This window comes from Anopheles cruzii, chromosome 2, assembly GCF_943734635.1.
Source record: "Anopheles cruzii chromosome 2, idAnoCruzAS_RS32_06, whole genome shotgun sequence".
Classification (NCBI taxonomy): domain Eukaryota; kingdom Metazoa; phylum Arthropoda; class Insecta; order Diptera; family Culicidae; genus Anopheles; species Anopheles cruzii.
The window spans coordinates 55,583,122-55,597,883 of NC_069144.1; the positions used below are offsets into that span (position 1 = coordinate 55,583,122).

Genomic DNA, 14,762 nt, shown 5'->3' on the forward strand with positions numbered 1-14,762 from the left:
CCCCAAAAGCAACACCACTGGCAAATGTTGCGTCATCGGACGATCGGATGCGGTCGGCATTAAGTGGTTGACCTTAACCTGAACGGCTGCAACGACTCTTAATGCGCATCACTATGCTTCGGCTCCGCAGAGCAGGATATGGTCGTTAGGTAAGTTTATGACGCTCGCTTTAAAACGCTTTTAAGCGCTTGCTAGTGAATCCATATTGGTAGTTACTCGTTGACCTTGAACGCTGACAAACAAAACCGTGAATACTGTTCCTGGAAACGATGCTATGCGGAAAACAACTAACCCGATAACGATGACCGAAACAATGCATGAGTAGTACCGGAAGAGCGCCGCGTTTCGCCAATCTCTTATCTGGTCATCGCAAATCAAAATGGCTCGAGACAAAATACAAAATTATTCTACGTCACGTGACCGAAATGTGCGGCTTCGAACAAAAGCATACATTAAGGCGTCACGAATCATGTTGTCCGTTTCACAAACTTTAGTTTAAACAGCATAAATAAAACAAAAGCATAAACTTGTGTCATAGAATGTATTAACGGCCTTATGGTTGAAACACATTTGAAAAGAACCGCCCAATGGACTTCCAGGGATTCCTTATCCATACGATACAGTTAAATAGAATGAACCTACATAACAGGACAACTGACCGATCATTCGTTTACATCGAGCAAATCGAAATCCTCGTCGTCCCAGTCTTGCAGCAACTGCTTCTGAACGTTGGGACTCGGTTTACTTTGCGCAGACTGTTGCTTGCGATCACTGGACGTGGACAATAGTGATGGATTCCCACGCGCGGCTTCGTATGTTTCCTTTTCTTTCGATTCCATAATTTCCCACAGCTCTTGATCGTCGTCCGCTCCGTTCAGTGTGCTCGAATCGGCCAAACCATGGGAGGATTGATCATGCTGCGTTTGACTATTCATTTGGCTACCGTTCCAGCGTTGCTGTTGCGCCTGCCTCGGCCGTTCGGTGCCCTTACCGTCCATCGTAAGCTGACTGAACTCAAAGTACTGATTCGGGTGGTTGATCCCTTCCTCCAGCTTCGTCTCGTGCAACGTTTCGAAATATTTCCCGCAAGCTATCTGGTAGTGTCCTTTGGCCGCATATCCGGCCACCTCATCGCAATCGATCGCGCCCAGCCCATACCCGGATAGCTTCGTTTTGAGGGCACTCGGGTCAAAGTTCTTGAATGGACAACCGTGTGTTTCCGCCGGTCCAATCGGCGCCGTGATCACCTTCATACAGGAGAATGGGGTGTAGTTTATGCGCGATCCCTCTTTGCCATAGTTATGGCGAATGTTGTACGCGTACTCCTTTTCGAACTTTTCGATCGGCACCTTTCCGCGGGTGAGCTCTTCGCGCCAAAAACGAAGACAATCCTCCATCGTGACACCGATCGCCTTCAGGAAGAGCGTGTACTGCATACGCCCAAAGTGCTTAAGATGGTGCGTTGCGCGCAGCGTATCGTGCACGTGACGCATGCACAGCGGAAACGATTTTTTCGACAGCTGATCGAGCGATTCGATCGGTACGCAGCCGTTTCTGGCCACCGTGTAGTTCTTGCCGGTGTAGGATGTGTGGATCGATTTGAGCAGCATGGAGAACCGCTCGTCAATCTCGAGCGTCGGTAGCATGCGCAGATGTGCCTTCAGACCGTCCTCGATGAGCTGCTGATGCTTCCGGGCCACGACGTGCACGAAGCTCTCCGGCGGAATGTATGCCTTGCCGCCTTTCAGATAGCACTTTCGATCGCGCACCAGGTTCAGTACCTCGGTGAAGTGCACCGCGTAGAAGTCATTGCTTTCCACCTGCAGCCTCGTTTGGTTGGCAGTGCTCATGCACAGCTGTTCGGAGATTTCGGACTTCTCCTGATCGGTCAGCGGAACGTACTCCAACTCGTACACCTCGAGGAACTCCTTTATGTCACGCATCGACAGCGCCCCAAACTTCAGCCGGAACAGTTCCATCTCGCGCGCAACGAACCAACGCCGCAGTTCCTCCGAGCGGCAATAGGCAAAGCGGAGAATGAAGTGCGACAGGTAGTCCCGGCGGCGGGCCATTTTGGTAACCTCATCGTTAATGTTTCCCCGGCACAGCTTCACGTACGTTCGCAGTCCCTCGTGGTTCACCTCGGCCAGGGCCGCTTCACGCCACGCTTCGGGTGAAACTTTTGGATTTTTGGCCGTCACTTGCTCCAGCACCCGCAGGATCCTTAACCGTTCCAGTGCCAGCTTCTCGAATTCATCGATCGTTAGGTCAATGATGGGTGGAATCAGATAGAAACACACGTTGTGCGGTATGATGTGCTCCAGCGCCAGATCGGCAGCAAATCGTTTTGCGTTCAAATAGTTTTGTCTCGTATTATTCATTTTCTCGCACTCACAAACAAGAAACAAAGCGGTTAAGTTTCCCGCGCACAGTGACAGCTGTGTGACAGCAACTGACAGCATTGCTGCAATGTTTATGATGTAAGCGATCAGAATGATACAGCATCTCACAGCATTGAGCGTGCAAAAAACTAAAACGATTGGTGATACTAAAATAAACTTTAATAAACGATTATATTTTCATTCTGAACACAAGTTCTGTGACACAAGTATCATTGGGTGTTTGCACCTAGAGAAATAAAAAGACACTCACCTACGATACGATTATTGTTTATTGCATCGACAACGAAATAATTAAGTAGATTTAATAACAGAAAATAATGTGTGCTGATGAACAGAACACACAATACATGAGCCGTCCGTGAGGCGGTTTTAGGTTTAACTTCCACAGTATATTTAGCTTCTCTTCACATCGGCAACTTCTACAGGGCGTGCGTTCGAACTATCGGAAGAAGGGATAGGTTCACACTCCGGCGTACGGTGTGGTCCCGGTGGTCACATTGTTCACTGTATGGCGATAAACGCTGGTAGGTATCATCACTAGAGGGGCACACCGAGGCGACACGACCGCAAAATGGAGAACGATCTTAACGGAATGTTGTGCGGACAGCGGGAAGAGTGATGGCGGTGGTTTGATGCACTGAAGCGAAACTCATATTTACATCGACGGGTGGGCCATACGAGCTGATGTTGTTCTCGGGCATCCTCGGGAGCAGAATGGTGGGGAACAGCAGAATTTAGGCAACCGTGGAGCGGCTGTTGGCATGGAACTGCTGTGCCGAAATGACCAGCGTCACAACGTAAATGCAGGCAGCAATCCAACAGTTGTAGGCATTCTGAAAGAGACCCAAATGTACGCGGTATTAGAATTCACCATCTGCACAATCAATGTCAGGTGCAATCGCTTCAATCACCTGACTGTACGCGACGTCAGCTGCCGCGTAAAATTCTTGCGGCGTTGGATAGTGCTCCTCCAGCGGAAGATCCTCAATCAGTGCCACGCTGTTGATGTAGTAAAACACCCCCATCAGTACCTGGAAGAGAAATAACGAGGTGAACTTTGCAGGATTCAGGGGATCCAGTATCGATTACTCATACGGGCACGGATGATAAACAAACCGCCCGGAGTCCCACGGCCATTCCTTACCAGCTGGACTATGCCCCAAATGGAGATGATCAAACCGCACAGCGACAGTTTCGGTCCACAGACAGGCATTTTGGTTGCGTTTCGTTGGCACTGGTCGGTGCACGGAAGAGTTTAGCGAAGAGCAAAATTGGTCTGCCCAAAATTTTACCTTCTTCCAGCTGCGCTGATCACAAGACTCCTTTGCACGGACGTCAACGAAGGGGTCATGTGACAGCTTGTGCCCGGTGAAAATACCATTAGGCAAACAACACACAAAATCTCCTCTGATTCAAAATGATAACAATGCCGCAAACTAACAATATATTCTCACATTACTTAATTTAAAACAAAATTTCAAGGCACAAAGAAGAGTTGTTAATAGGCTACACAGTACGCAGGGCAGAACTATAACTCAAAAAGTTTATTGAAATTGTTGCGCTTGAAACCATTTACGATCCTCCGATGTAAACGCCAACTGACGAATGAAAACGCAAAACAAGGCCAAACAGCGAAACGTAAATATCGAATTCCATAATTTCTGCCTGCAAAGCATTGTGTGTCACGGTTTGCACAAAAAACCGGTTCATTGTTGCGGATTTATCCATTTGGCCGCACGCTTTGTTGCCTTTAACTGTTCCTCACTTGCAATTGTGCGTTCCGCGCGTTAGCTCAATGTTTTTCGATGCGTTTTCCTCGGTTAACATAACGAAGGTGCTATCGGACTATCTGCTCCTCGTGAGCGAATCCGTGCGGAGACAGTTTGCCTCTCCGGCGTCCCCATCTGCACCATCGGCTGGTCAGCCGCGCAACGAGGCCGGTGAAAGTGAACCCGAGTCGTTCGAGTTAAACATCCTTACCACCGGCTGGTGCTTTGTGTGCGAAACGTTGCAGTTCGTGAAACGTGCACTTGACGGTGCCCGCTGGCTGCACTTTACCGAGTTCCAGCTGTTGTTGTTGCAAATTTTCTCCACCCTCTTGCTGGCGCTCTCCGTTTGCATTGCCGTGTCGTGGCGAAAGTACGGCAACCGGATCACCAATCGCTTCATTCGACCGAGTGAGTATCGATCGGCCAGCTGATGACTCAACTGGTGCGCCGCCGCCGTCTGTCAAAGACGATGATACATCGCTTCGGTGCGGTGGTGCTGATGATCACGCATTTTCCACGTTTTCTTTGCCAGGCACGGCGAAGGAGATTGAAGAACTGAAACTCTCCGTCGCCCGACTGAATCTGCCGAAAGAACACACACCGCGTATTTAAGGTCCCACAAGCCACCAACCGGGTCGGTAGCTCCGACCGATCGACGCGCCGATGGCACCAAGCAAGATAAAGAACTTTTTCGCAAAGAAAAAGGCCGAAGCCAAACTAAAGTTTGGCGGCGCTGGACCGGGTCGAAAGCTTAATTCCGCCGGTCCGGCTCCATCCTCCTCGAAATCGGCCGCACCGACGCAGCACGATGTGTACGTGCCGCCGAAACGGAGCGAAATATCGGCCGAAGCCAAGGTAGCTGCCGCTGCCGCCCTGGCACGGTTCGAGGGGAAGGACAAGAAAGAATTCAACACGTCGCTCGCGGCCATCCGGGCACAGGTTCGCAAAGAGCTGGAGGCCGAAAAGAAAGCCAAAGAAGCGGAATCTGCCGAGCAGCAGGAAGAGCGACAGGAGTCGGAGTCTCGGAAAGATTTCGCCGTTCAGGGCGTTTACTTCCGGTGTCCGATGATCGACGACGAGGTGCTGCCGCGCAAGGAGTGGAAAGGAAAGATCAAGGAGTTCCTCTACGAGCAACTGGCGGCCGACCGGGGGCTCACCGCTTGCCTCATCATCTACAACTGCAACCCCAAAGAGAAGGCCGAAGTGTGCATCGAAACGCTGACCAAGTGCATCGAAAACATCATAAACCACCCGAACGAGGAGAAGTACAGAAAGCTTCGGATGACCACTCGGACGTTCTGTGACAAGATTAAGGTGTGCGACGGTTCGATGGAGTTTCTGCACGCGGCCGGCTTTGCCGAGATCGAACTGGACGGTGAACCGCATCTGATCTGGTCGGAAGATAACATCGACCCGGACTGTTCGGTGGAAATGCTGCTGGAGGCCCTCAAAGCGTCGGAACCGATTCACCTTGAGCTGGATCGCAACCTGCAGGTGCTGCTACCGTCACAAGTGAAACGTAGCCATCTGCCGCCAGACTTTTTCCGCATATCACCCGAGGAACTGAAACGGGAACAGCAACTGCGCACCGAAGCACTGGAACAGGCGCAGATGCTCAAGACGAAGGCTATGCGCGAAAAGGAGGAACTGCGTACGATCAATCGGTACAAGTTTTGCCTGTTGCGCGTACGCTTCCCGAACGGTGTGTACCTGCAGGGGACATTTAACGTTTACGAGAAACTCGCCCAGCTGTACGAGTTCGTGCAGTCCTGTCTCATGCACGAGTCGGCCGAATTTAGCCTCGTACCGACCGGAGGCCAGAAATGTTCTGGACCGGAGGAGATGAACAAATCACTGTACGATCTCCGGTTCGTGCCGACGATGGTGTTTAATTTTAACTACGAGAACGAGTCGAAGGCACTGACGGACTTTCTGAAGGAAGAACTGATGTTACTGATTCAATCATTCTAACTCTCTCGGGGCCTTCGAACTCGATTATTCGATCTGCGAGTACACGACGCCACCGGTGAAAGTGATTCTAGCTTCTTGAGAAGATCGTTAGGTTTGCTCGTCGATGTGATAGTCACGAGCAAAGGCGGATGTGGTGGTTCATTATGTGTGAAGTTAAATTATTTTTGTTATCAATCCAACTATCCGGCTATCCGCGTTGCGTAAGTAGCAGCAGCAATGTTCCAGAGTCCGAGCAGAACCAGAGAGTGTACCAACTATTAGGTGTGTATAATTGTAATTGCAAATAAACATGAAACGTTCAATGCAACTAAAGTAACCAACAACCGCATGCACCGTTTTCTCAAACTAACCCGTCCTAATCGGCACTCGGTACAGAATCGTTACAAAGGAGTCAAAGAGTGCACTTTATTTGCATTCAAATCGCTTCAATTTGCACCACGTTATCACACGTTATCGTCCTTCGTTGCTAATCACTTTGGTTCGGGGAGCAACAGGGACCACCAGAAGGAATGCAAATCGGCGGAAAGATCACATCAGACCGAAGCTCATTGGCTGTGGCAAATGCGGCTGAGTAGCTTCACTTCGGGCTGCTTTCACTGGTAACACTTTCCGACGTCGTCCGGACACTTTCCGTCGTTCGCTCCTCGATGCGCTGCACCGGAATGGTTCGCTCGTGGACTGTTTCGGCCGGTGCAGGCGGCGGTGCCTTCCGGGGGGACACAATCGACAGCATACCGTCGGACGAGAGGGTCGAAATGACGTCCTTCGGGTCGTGGTCATCTGCAAAGTGGAACGACACACGTGTACTTTCGTCGTTAAAACCTGTTCTCCTATTTTCGACGCAATCGACAGATTATTTGCAAACTACGCACCGGGGAGTACGTAACGGCGTACGAAGTGCCGCGCAATGTAGCCGTGCTCGTCCTGCTTCTCGTCGTGCTTGCCCTCGACCACCACCGTGCCACCGACGGTTTTAACGGTGATCTCATGCGGTGCGAAATGTTGCACGTCTAGCGTGATCTGAAGCCGCTGGTTGGCCGCACAGAGAGTGGTGAACTTCGGTGGCGCTCCAAAATCGCCACTGGCCACACCTGGCGACCGGCGCAAGCTGCCGAACCGGGACGAACGCAGAAAGTTGGACGAATGAAAGTTCGATGCCAACCGGTGCATCTCTTCGGAGCTGTGGCGGAAAAATGGACCATTCCGGTTCGATTGATAAACCTGCGTTTGGAGGGCCGCACTATTACAGTACGTACAATAATCCGGAGGAAAACTGCTGATCGAACAACCGAGCGGTTCGCCGCGGGCCGTCGAACACATCGTCGTCCCACAGGTCGCGCAGATACATTGGCACCGTTGACATATTGTTTCGCTAAGCACACGACCCAGGAGCTAGTGGACACTTTCTCGCACTCACCGGCGCGGCCAAACGCTGACTACTGCGGCGGACCGCGTGAGCCGATCGGTTATTTATACACAAATCGGTCACTTAGCACCCCAAAATTAAAGAACGTGGTGTGGTTCTTGTGACACGCCGGATAGTCGGCCAATTACGAATGCCGCGCACATAATCTTCAAGTGCGCGCGCACACACACACACACAGCCGGGGAGTGTTTGATGATCCGCGAGAGACACAGTGTGACTGAAGGGATTGTGGTCGTGGTCCCCGTGGTTGCAGAGAATGAATAATTATTGGTGTTGGGCGCCGTGACCGCCGGTGTCGTCAGCGTTTGTTTGTCCACATGCTGGTCGGAAGCATGATTTTTTGTTGTCTCGGCCTTTGCTCGCGATCATCTATGATAAATTTAAATTAATGACTAAATAACGTACCGCGCCACGTGTGTAGGTGGAACCGGCGATCGACACTAGATCGTGGAGGAGTTACCGTTAATTGATTGGAAAATTGGCATGCGCCTCGTGTGGGACCAAAGGCGGCTAAAACGCCGATCCTGCACCGAAACCGAAAGTCGGTAACACTAGAGCAGCTGGCCGCGGGTGCTAAGCACTCGAAGTACTGGAAGAAGCTGTCGTCGCGAAGAGATGTTGTTTATTTCTCCCTCAGAGTGCTCTCCGGAACGTGCGGCGGTGTTTGCAGAGCTCGCAGGTTTCCAAGCGTCCTTGTTTGCTGAATCTATTTTACCGTCACCATGCCTCAGTCACCTGGGCCAGCATAAGACGATGACGGTCTTTCGAAAAACCATCTAATAACCTGGATTGCCAATTCCGTTTGGCATTTAAATGATTAGCTCAAAGGGGAGTCCTGTTTGAAAATAGCCTTTTGCAGAAGATGTATCCGATAAGAACATCTTGAACAGCTAAGAAATGTTCCTCCCGAATATGAATCTACAATTTGTGCAATATTAGGCCTGGGCGCGAAAATCTGTGTCATTGGTTCCCATTTTGGCTATCGGGTGCGATCGTGGCACGTTGACCGTTACCTACGCACCACGCTCCGTAGGCGGATTTTAATTTACTTCACCAACCAAGCCGTACGCCGTTTGTGAATAAAAATGTGAACCCAAGCGATGGCCTCCACTCCCGCTTGTCAACGGAACAATCGCGGCGTGTGTGTCGTGTGCATCCAATCCGATCACATCTGGGTTCCACTGTGAGCCCCTTTTATAGTGATTAATCCCGCCGGCGGTGCCGGTGGCGCACCAAATACGCGGTTTGCGACGCGGCGCATAAAATAAAACCACGTGTCCGTCTAATTGGCAGCGTGGTGGCGGGCGCGGGCCCGGTGCACCGCAACAACAATACCGTATAAAGCGCTCCATTTCGGTGTCGGTGGTGTTGTGTGGTGCTGGCTACATACCTGTTATTGCGCCCTGTTTTCACGACCAACACTGCCGTTTGTGACTATTATTTCCTTGATCGACCTTGAGGCGCGGAGCCGCGCCACGTCGCGGCACCGCGTCCAATGTCATCTTCACGCTTGATTGCGCTTGATTCCCAACCGACACGCCAGACCATTGTTCGGCGGGCAGAAGTACAAATTCCCAATCGAATCCAGCTTCTTCCGATCCAGTGTTTACTATTATCCATCGCGCTCCATATCGGTGTGTGAGTGTGTTCAACGCAACGTGTCGCTACTACTCAACTACTATACTTGTCCTCTGGCCGCGCGCGCGCGCACCGTGCCGCTGTAAACAATCGTGGCGAAAAAAGGGCGCGAGCGCGACAACCAACGACCGATGGCCCTTAGTTAGGGCTGCCAGCCAGGTGTGCTCTTCCCCGGCTCTCGCTACTCCCGCTAGAACTATTCTGGCCTGGTGTGGCAGCACGCGAATAAGCCCCGAAGCACGGCCGAGGGCAAGGTAGTGGCGCGGTCACGGGACGGGCGAAGGGTTGCGCGAAATCAAAACAAAATTCAAATCCATCCGCCACGAGCCATAGTCGCGTCGGTGCGCTCGTTGGAAGCGGTTCAACTTTTCTACTTCTCCCGTCGTCAGCACACGCGGACCGATCCCCGTCCACCGTGCCCGTGCCGAAAAGAGAACGTGTCCGGGCCATTACACTTTCGCTTGCGCCCAGTGCCAGTCCGTTCCGGGTGATCAGTGCTTTCGCTGTTTCCCAAGTGTCCCAAGGGCCGTATTTTGCGTGAAAACTTTAGGTAAGTGTCACACCGAAGCGACCGGATTTCCGTTTTACATCAGTGTCCTTCTGGAAGGTTCCGCGTTGCTGCGCAATATCGGAGCAGGGGCTTAGTTCTAGTTTGGCCCCTCGCCATTTTGGGGTTGAGGTTAGGGCACGGCATCCCACGATCACCGACACCCGGGAGAAGCTCCAGGCGAGGGCCAAGTGCACGGCTATTCCATTCCCGGAGACCCTTTTCCGGTCCGTGGCCAAGGTTGACGTGAGTTACGTCCTTCGGTGGGCGAATCTCGGGGCATTCTTCACGGTTTATGAACTCCGGCCGACTCCGGGTTGGCAGGCGGCGGCGAAAAAAGACAACAAAACCCTACAAACGACATTCAAAACGACAACAGCCCCCGCCAACCCGGCCTGCGCCAGCTCTATTTATAATCGCCTCCGTAATCCACCGTGACATCGTGTTAAATCGATAAATTGCACTATCAGCAGCGCGGGGCAGCATAATTTGCCGTTACCGACATTCCGATGTGGCCCTCGCTCTAGGGTGGTCTTGATTTTTTGATGTACCCTTAAAAAAACGCGAGCGAACTGACCTCTTACCGGAGCCTTAACATCACTCGGGCATTTTTTGGTTTTGTTTCTTTCGCCGTTCGGCCTGTGAAGAGGTCGTCCTAGGATGTCGCTGGTTCCGGTTCACTGTCGCACCTGGTGGGACGACTGGGATCTGCCGCTGTATACGCGCGTCCTCGAGAAGTCGATGACGCACGAGGTGCTGTCGGGAGACGACTACTGGCGGGTACCGCCACTGGCGCCCCTGCGCTGGTCCAGCCTCTACCGACCCTGGCGCTACTTTAGCCTGCGGGACGTCGGTGCCAAGGTGGACACCGATCGCGATCGCTTCCAGATCGAGCTCGACGTGCATCAGTTTTTGCCGCACGAGGTCACCGTGCGCCGCACGGACAAGTACGTCACGATCGAGGGCAAGCACGAGGAGAAGCGGGACGAGCAGGGCTACGTGGCGCGACAGTTTTCCCGCCGCTACCTGGTACCAAGTGAGTGCTCACGCGCGCATCCACATCCGCATCCGCACCGCCTTGCACAAACTCTCTCTTCCTTTCTCTCTCTCTCTCACGACAGGTCCCCAGCACTGTTCCCTCCTCGATCATCATCATCATCATCATCACCGTCATGATCGGCAGCCCTCCATCACCTGAGCTCGGTCGGGTGTATTTCCGTACCTTTGCCCACCGAGGCGACGGCGAGTCCAATCCAATTAAAGGATCGCTCGAACGTCTCCTTAGCATCCGATCTGACTCATCCGTTCTCGTTAGCAAACATTCGCGCATTGCACAATCGATGCCCACCACCGTCACAGTGGCACAGGTTACATGGGGGTCCGTCGGTTATCAAACCTAGGGAACATTTGTGCACACCAGCGGAGCCAGTGTCAGAGTCAGGGTTTTCTAATTTTATCCAATTGTAGTGCCACCAAACAGGGCACTTTCCTGGGCCGTTACAGGAATGGTGTAATTGATGTGGTCGGTAACTGGGCATCACCCCATTCGCCAGCCTTAGGCTTCATCTTGCACCGTAGACAAATGTTCATCCCATCGGTAGTTTCGTTCGAATTGGGTATAACTAGTTCTTCTCCGTCCAACAGTTGGGTACGACGCCAATCTGATCGTGTCGTCGCTCTCGTCCGACGGCGTCCTGACGGTCACTGCCCCGAGGATCGGCCTGCCGGCGCCGAAAGTCGAAAAGTACGTGCCCATCTGGCACACCGGTAAACCGGCCATCGAGGACAAGAAGTAAAGCCCCTGGAGCTCGGCCCAGCTCGGCAGACGGAGGCCACCACCGAGGTCCTTCTACTGCCACTACCATCACCACCACCGCCACCAGCACACCCCGCCCATGACACTGCCCGACGGCGGTTGCCTCCGTCTACCAGAGTTGGAGCTACCGATTCGCGTCGATCGATTTCGTCTGAGTTTTCATCTTCCTTTTTTTTGTTTTCCTTTGCTTTCTTTTCTTTTCTGTTTCTGGTTTCTGTTTTTTTTGTTCTTGTTCTCCCCATTTTTTTGTCTCTGTTCTTTTTTATTATTATCCCGTCGCTCGCATCGCAGTTCTTCGCGCCGCTACTTGACGTACCTCAAGTGATCGGTCGTGATGGGTCGCCTTGACGCAAGCGTGGCTTCACTGTGTACCGATTTTAAACGAATGCACGTAACCGACAGCACCCAGCACCGGTGAGCACGCGCGTGCACCAACGCACCAAAATACGCACCACGTTCTAGCGCTGAAGCGATAGCCCCGATAACCAGCTAAAGATGTGATTCATTAGTGAAATTGTTTTCGTTTGCCACGTGGACGCCACCCCGTGGCGATCACACCGTCCACTGTACTGCCACTGTGGACCACTCCGCGGCCCGATCCTGCTAGTGGGACCGACATCCTTAGACCAATTTCTCCCCGCTAGAGCCCTGTGTTGCTGTTTCAAAGCTAGTCTACCTGCGAGTGATAGGAATTTAACCAAAAACGGTTAGCGTTGAAACTAACCTGAACTAATATCAATAAAAATCGTAACGAGTGGAGTGTGTACCTTTCGAACGCACCGTCAGTTTGACTTCGATATTAACAAACAAACGGTGGATTTGTGTCACGTTTTATTATTTTCCGAATTATTCCGAAACGGGCCACAGCTCTCGATAAGCCGTGCTGGTTGGGCTATGTTGCAGGAAAGACGCCCAGGAAGCACCTATAAATCCGAATGTGACCTCGTCGCGTGTCCAATCGACCCAAGGGTTGGCGGCATAAATTGTAGCCGTTCCCTTCCGCAAGTCTTTTAGGGTTGTAAACGTTTTTAAACAATCTAGGGCTCCCGTTTGTCATCAGTAAATGGCAGAGAGCTCACGGAATTATAGGATTATGGTTACGGGTGGCCCGAGAACAATCTGACTGACAACAAATTTACTGCAGTGTGTCTTTAAGACAGCCCTCGTTTCAACCATTTTCCGAACGAACCATCAGCTGACGGCTTGAAGCGTGTTCATAACCGTTTACACGGTAAGCGGTCGTGGTGGTCGTTCGGCTGATCGCATGGCACCGGCATACGGAAGTTATGGCCTGTTTGAAGGAAGCAGAATGGGACGGCTAACATTCTTTCCGCTGCCTCGCTAGCACGACATTTCGTGGCAGGAGGTCCCAGAAGAAAGTGGATAAACAAACTTTCTCTTCGTGCAGTCGCTCGTGGGCCCCGGATGCGCCGCCCCGCCATGGTTAGGTGAGGTTTGCAAAAATCCTTAGCAAAACTTTGTGCCAGGCGCCTTGCAAAATCAATCAAAAAAGGCCGCGAAGCCGACCTGTTCGTATACTGGGAACCACTTGGGGAGTACGCTCGCAGATCGAGCAAAAAATTCTTTTCTGAAACTTTCTCGGCGTATGCCCGCCGGAAACGGATGCAGGGCAGCAGCAGCGTGGAAACTTAGTCACCAGTCAGTCAAACGCAGCGCGCCAAAGTTATTGGCACGCTTCCGGTTGGTGCGGTGGTTGCGACTAAATTGTAATGTCACTCACGGCAGACACATTGATTGGTTATTGAATGTAGCGTATTATATGTTTTTTTTTTCACCGAGCTGATCCTTGAAAATTGCTAGCCTGTGTGGTGTTTTTGATATCGTCATGCCAGCGTAGTAATTTCTTGCCGCATAATGTATCTTAAATCTAGGTTACAATCTTCGAGTCAATCGATCTGATTCGATATTGATTTAATATTCTCAAAAAATCAGAGAACAATCAAACCGAACGACAACTCAAGGATCAACTTCAAGGGTTCCAACCGAGCAACCAATTGAAACGCTAGCCGAGACACACACGTGAAACGCTTCGTTGCGATCCGGAGTCGTATTGCAAATGTAAGTGTATTTTAATTGCTTATCTTCCAATTTTTTTTATTGAACGTACTCCATGATCCAAATCCAAAATCATCTGATCTCATTTTTTCGCTGTTAGTAACAGCAGACATTCTGTACCTTTCTTTCAATAGCCCCAAAATCTGCAATCAGTTTCTAACACTCTCAGGCAAAATACATTGAAACAAGACAAAAGTATGAGGTGAAAATAATTTAACGATAACATTTTATTAAAACGTATGACCTGCACGAAACAGTCTTATCGGTTGACGTAAAAATGCTTTGCTGAGTTCATTTGCCTTTCAAGCGCTGGCCTTGGGAACCGTTCGCCTGCGAATCGATAGCCATTTTCTTTGGCTCCGTATGCGTGATGGGAATGTTTCTTTCCGGCTTCTGTTCGATCGCTTTCCTCGGACAAGTGATGGTCAGGATGCCATCCGATGAGAGTGACGAAGCGATATCGCTCTCGTTGTGGCCGGCCGGCAACATGTAGCGGCGTACAAAATGGCGCGAAATGTATCCGTGGTCGTCCTGTTTCTCCTCGTGCTTTCCCTCCACGATGATGGATTTGTCGACGTACTTTACCGAGATCTCCTCCGGAGCGAAATGCTGCACGTCCAGATTGATTTGGAATTTATCGTTGGTGATGTTCACCGCCGAGCCGATATCCTGCTTGTTGGCCACGCACGAGCTGTGCCACGGGCGAATGTAACGTCCCGTAGGATAATGATGGGAAAGCTGCCGACGATGGCGCGAATCTGTGATGCCGGCCAATGCACCCAGAAGATCGTCTCCGCTAATACCGCCGCCGAAATGCTGATCCAGGATACGCGAGGTTCGCAGCGGTCGGTCCCATTCGTCCTCCCACCAGTTACGGAAGAAAATCGGAACGATCGACATTTTTTGGCTGTTTCAAGTTTAACTGGTTACCGGGGGATAAGTTGAACAAAAACGGTATCAAGACGATATTACAACGTAGACAATCACCACACAAATTAACTGCCGTTAGAGGTACGAACTGTCCAACTGATTGGCCGTGCTTCAAAATTGCCAGTTTTTATAGATGAACACGGTCACTCACGGACGCAGAGGAACTCCGTTTCGCGCGAATGCGATA

At 51.3% G+C, this 14,762-nt stretch overlaps 7 protein-coding genes across 8 annotated transcripts; 3 read left to right on the forward strand and 4 right to left on the reverse strand.

Annotated features, from left to right (window-relative positions):
- Nucleotides 1-533: 533 nt before the first annotated feature.
- On the reverse strand, nt 534-2,381 carry LOC128277637 (DNA primase large subunit). Its single transcript, XM_053016123.1, has one exon. The coding sequence runs from the start codon at nt 2,379-2,381 to the stop codon at nt 663-665; it is 1,719 nt and encodes a 572-aa protein (XP_052872083.1). The 3' UTR covers nt 534-662.
- Nucleotides 2,382-2,653: 272 nt separating this feature from the next.
- LOC128277644 (ribonuclease kappa) lies at nt 2,654-3,726 on the reverse strand. Its single transcript, XM_053016131.1, has 3 exons — nt 3,547-3,726; nt 3,314-3,433; nt 2,654-3,235 (listed from the first exon to the last, which is right to left on the reverse strand). Exons 1-3 carry the CDS (start codon nt 3,613-3,615, stop codon nt 3,137-3,139), a joined length of 288 nt encoding a protein of 95 aa, XP_052872091.1. The 5' UTR covers nt 3,616-3,726; the 3' UTR covers nt 2,654-3,136.
- Nucleotides 3,727-4,078: 352 nt separating this feature from the next.
- Nucleotides 4,079-4,845, forward strand: LOC128277643 (uncharacterized). Its single transcript, XM_053016129.1, has 2 exons — nt 4,079-4,579; nt 4,704-4,845. Exons 1-2 carry the CDS (start codon nt 4,198-4,200, stop codon nt 4,781-4,783), a joined length of 462 nt encoding a protein of 153 aa, XP_052872089.1. The 5' UTR covers nt 4,079-4,197; the 3' UTR covers nt 4,784-4,845.
- Nucleotides 4,835-6,444, forward strand: LOC128277638 (UBX domain-containing protein 6). The gene has a single exon (XM_053016124.1). It carries the CDS (start codon nt 4,835-4,837, stop codon nt 6,140-6,142), a length of 1,308 nt encoding a protein of 435 aa, XP_052872084.1. The 3' UTR covers nt 6,143-6,444.
- Nucleotides 6,445-6,552: 108 nt separating this feature from the next.
- Nucleotides 6,553-7,547, reverse strand: LOC128277639 (protein lethal(2)essential for life-like). The gene is made up of 3 exons (XM_053016125.1): nt 7,399-7,547; nt 7,015-7,322; nt 6,553-6,922 (listed from the first exon to the last, which is right to left on the reverse strand). The coding sequence occupies exons 1-3, from the start codon at nt 7,503-7,505 to the stop codon at nt 6,720-6,722; spliced, it is 618 nt and encodes a 205-aa protein (XP_052872085.1). The 5' UTR covers nt 7,506-7,547; the 3' UTR covers nt 6,553-6,719.
- Nucleotides 7,548-9,524: 1,977 nt separating this feature from the next.
- On the forward strand, nt 9,525-12,371 carry LOC128277642 (protein lethal(2)essential for life-like). Of its 2 annotated transcripts, none has more exons than XM_053016128.1 (4): nt 9,525-9,756; nt 10,401-10,789; nt 11,398-11,497; nt 11,861-12,371. In XM_053016128.1, exons 2-4 carry the CDS (start codon nt 10,414-10,416, stop codon nt 11,892-11,894), a joined length of 510 nt encoding a protein of 169 aa, XP_052872088.1. In that variant the 5' UTR covers nt 9,525-9,756; nt 10,401-10,413; the 3' UTR covers nt 11,895-12,371. The 2 variants fall into 2 exon arrangements, with proteins under 2 accessions (XP_052872088.1, XP_052872087.1); XM_053016127.1 differs by having other exon boundaries at nt 9,526-9,756; nt 11,398-11,545.
- A 1,519-nt stretch (nt 12,372-13,890) lies between these two features.
- LOC128277641 (protein lethal(2)essential for life-like) lies at nt 13,891-14,658 on the reverse strand. The gene has a single exon (XM_053016126.1). The coding sequence runs from the start codon at nt 14,543-14,545 to the stop codon at nt 13,937-13,939; it is 609 nt and encodes a 202-aa protein (XP_052872086.1). The 5' UTR covers nt 14,546-14,658; the 3' UTR covers nt 13,891-13,936.
- Between the last annotated feature and the right edge of the window lie 104 nt (nt 14,659-14,762).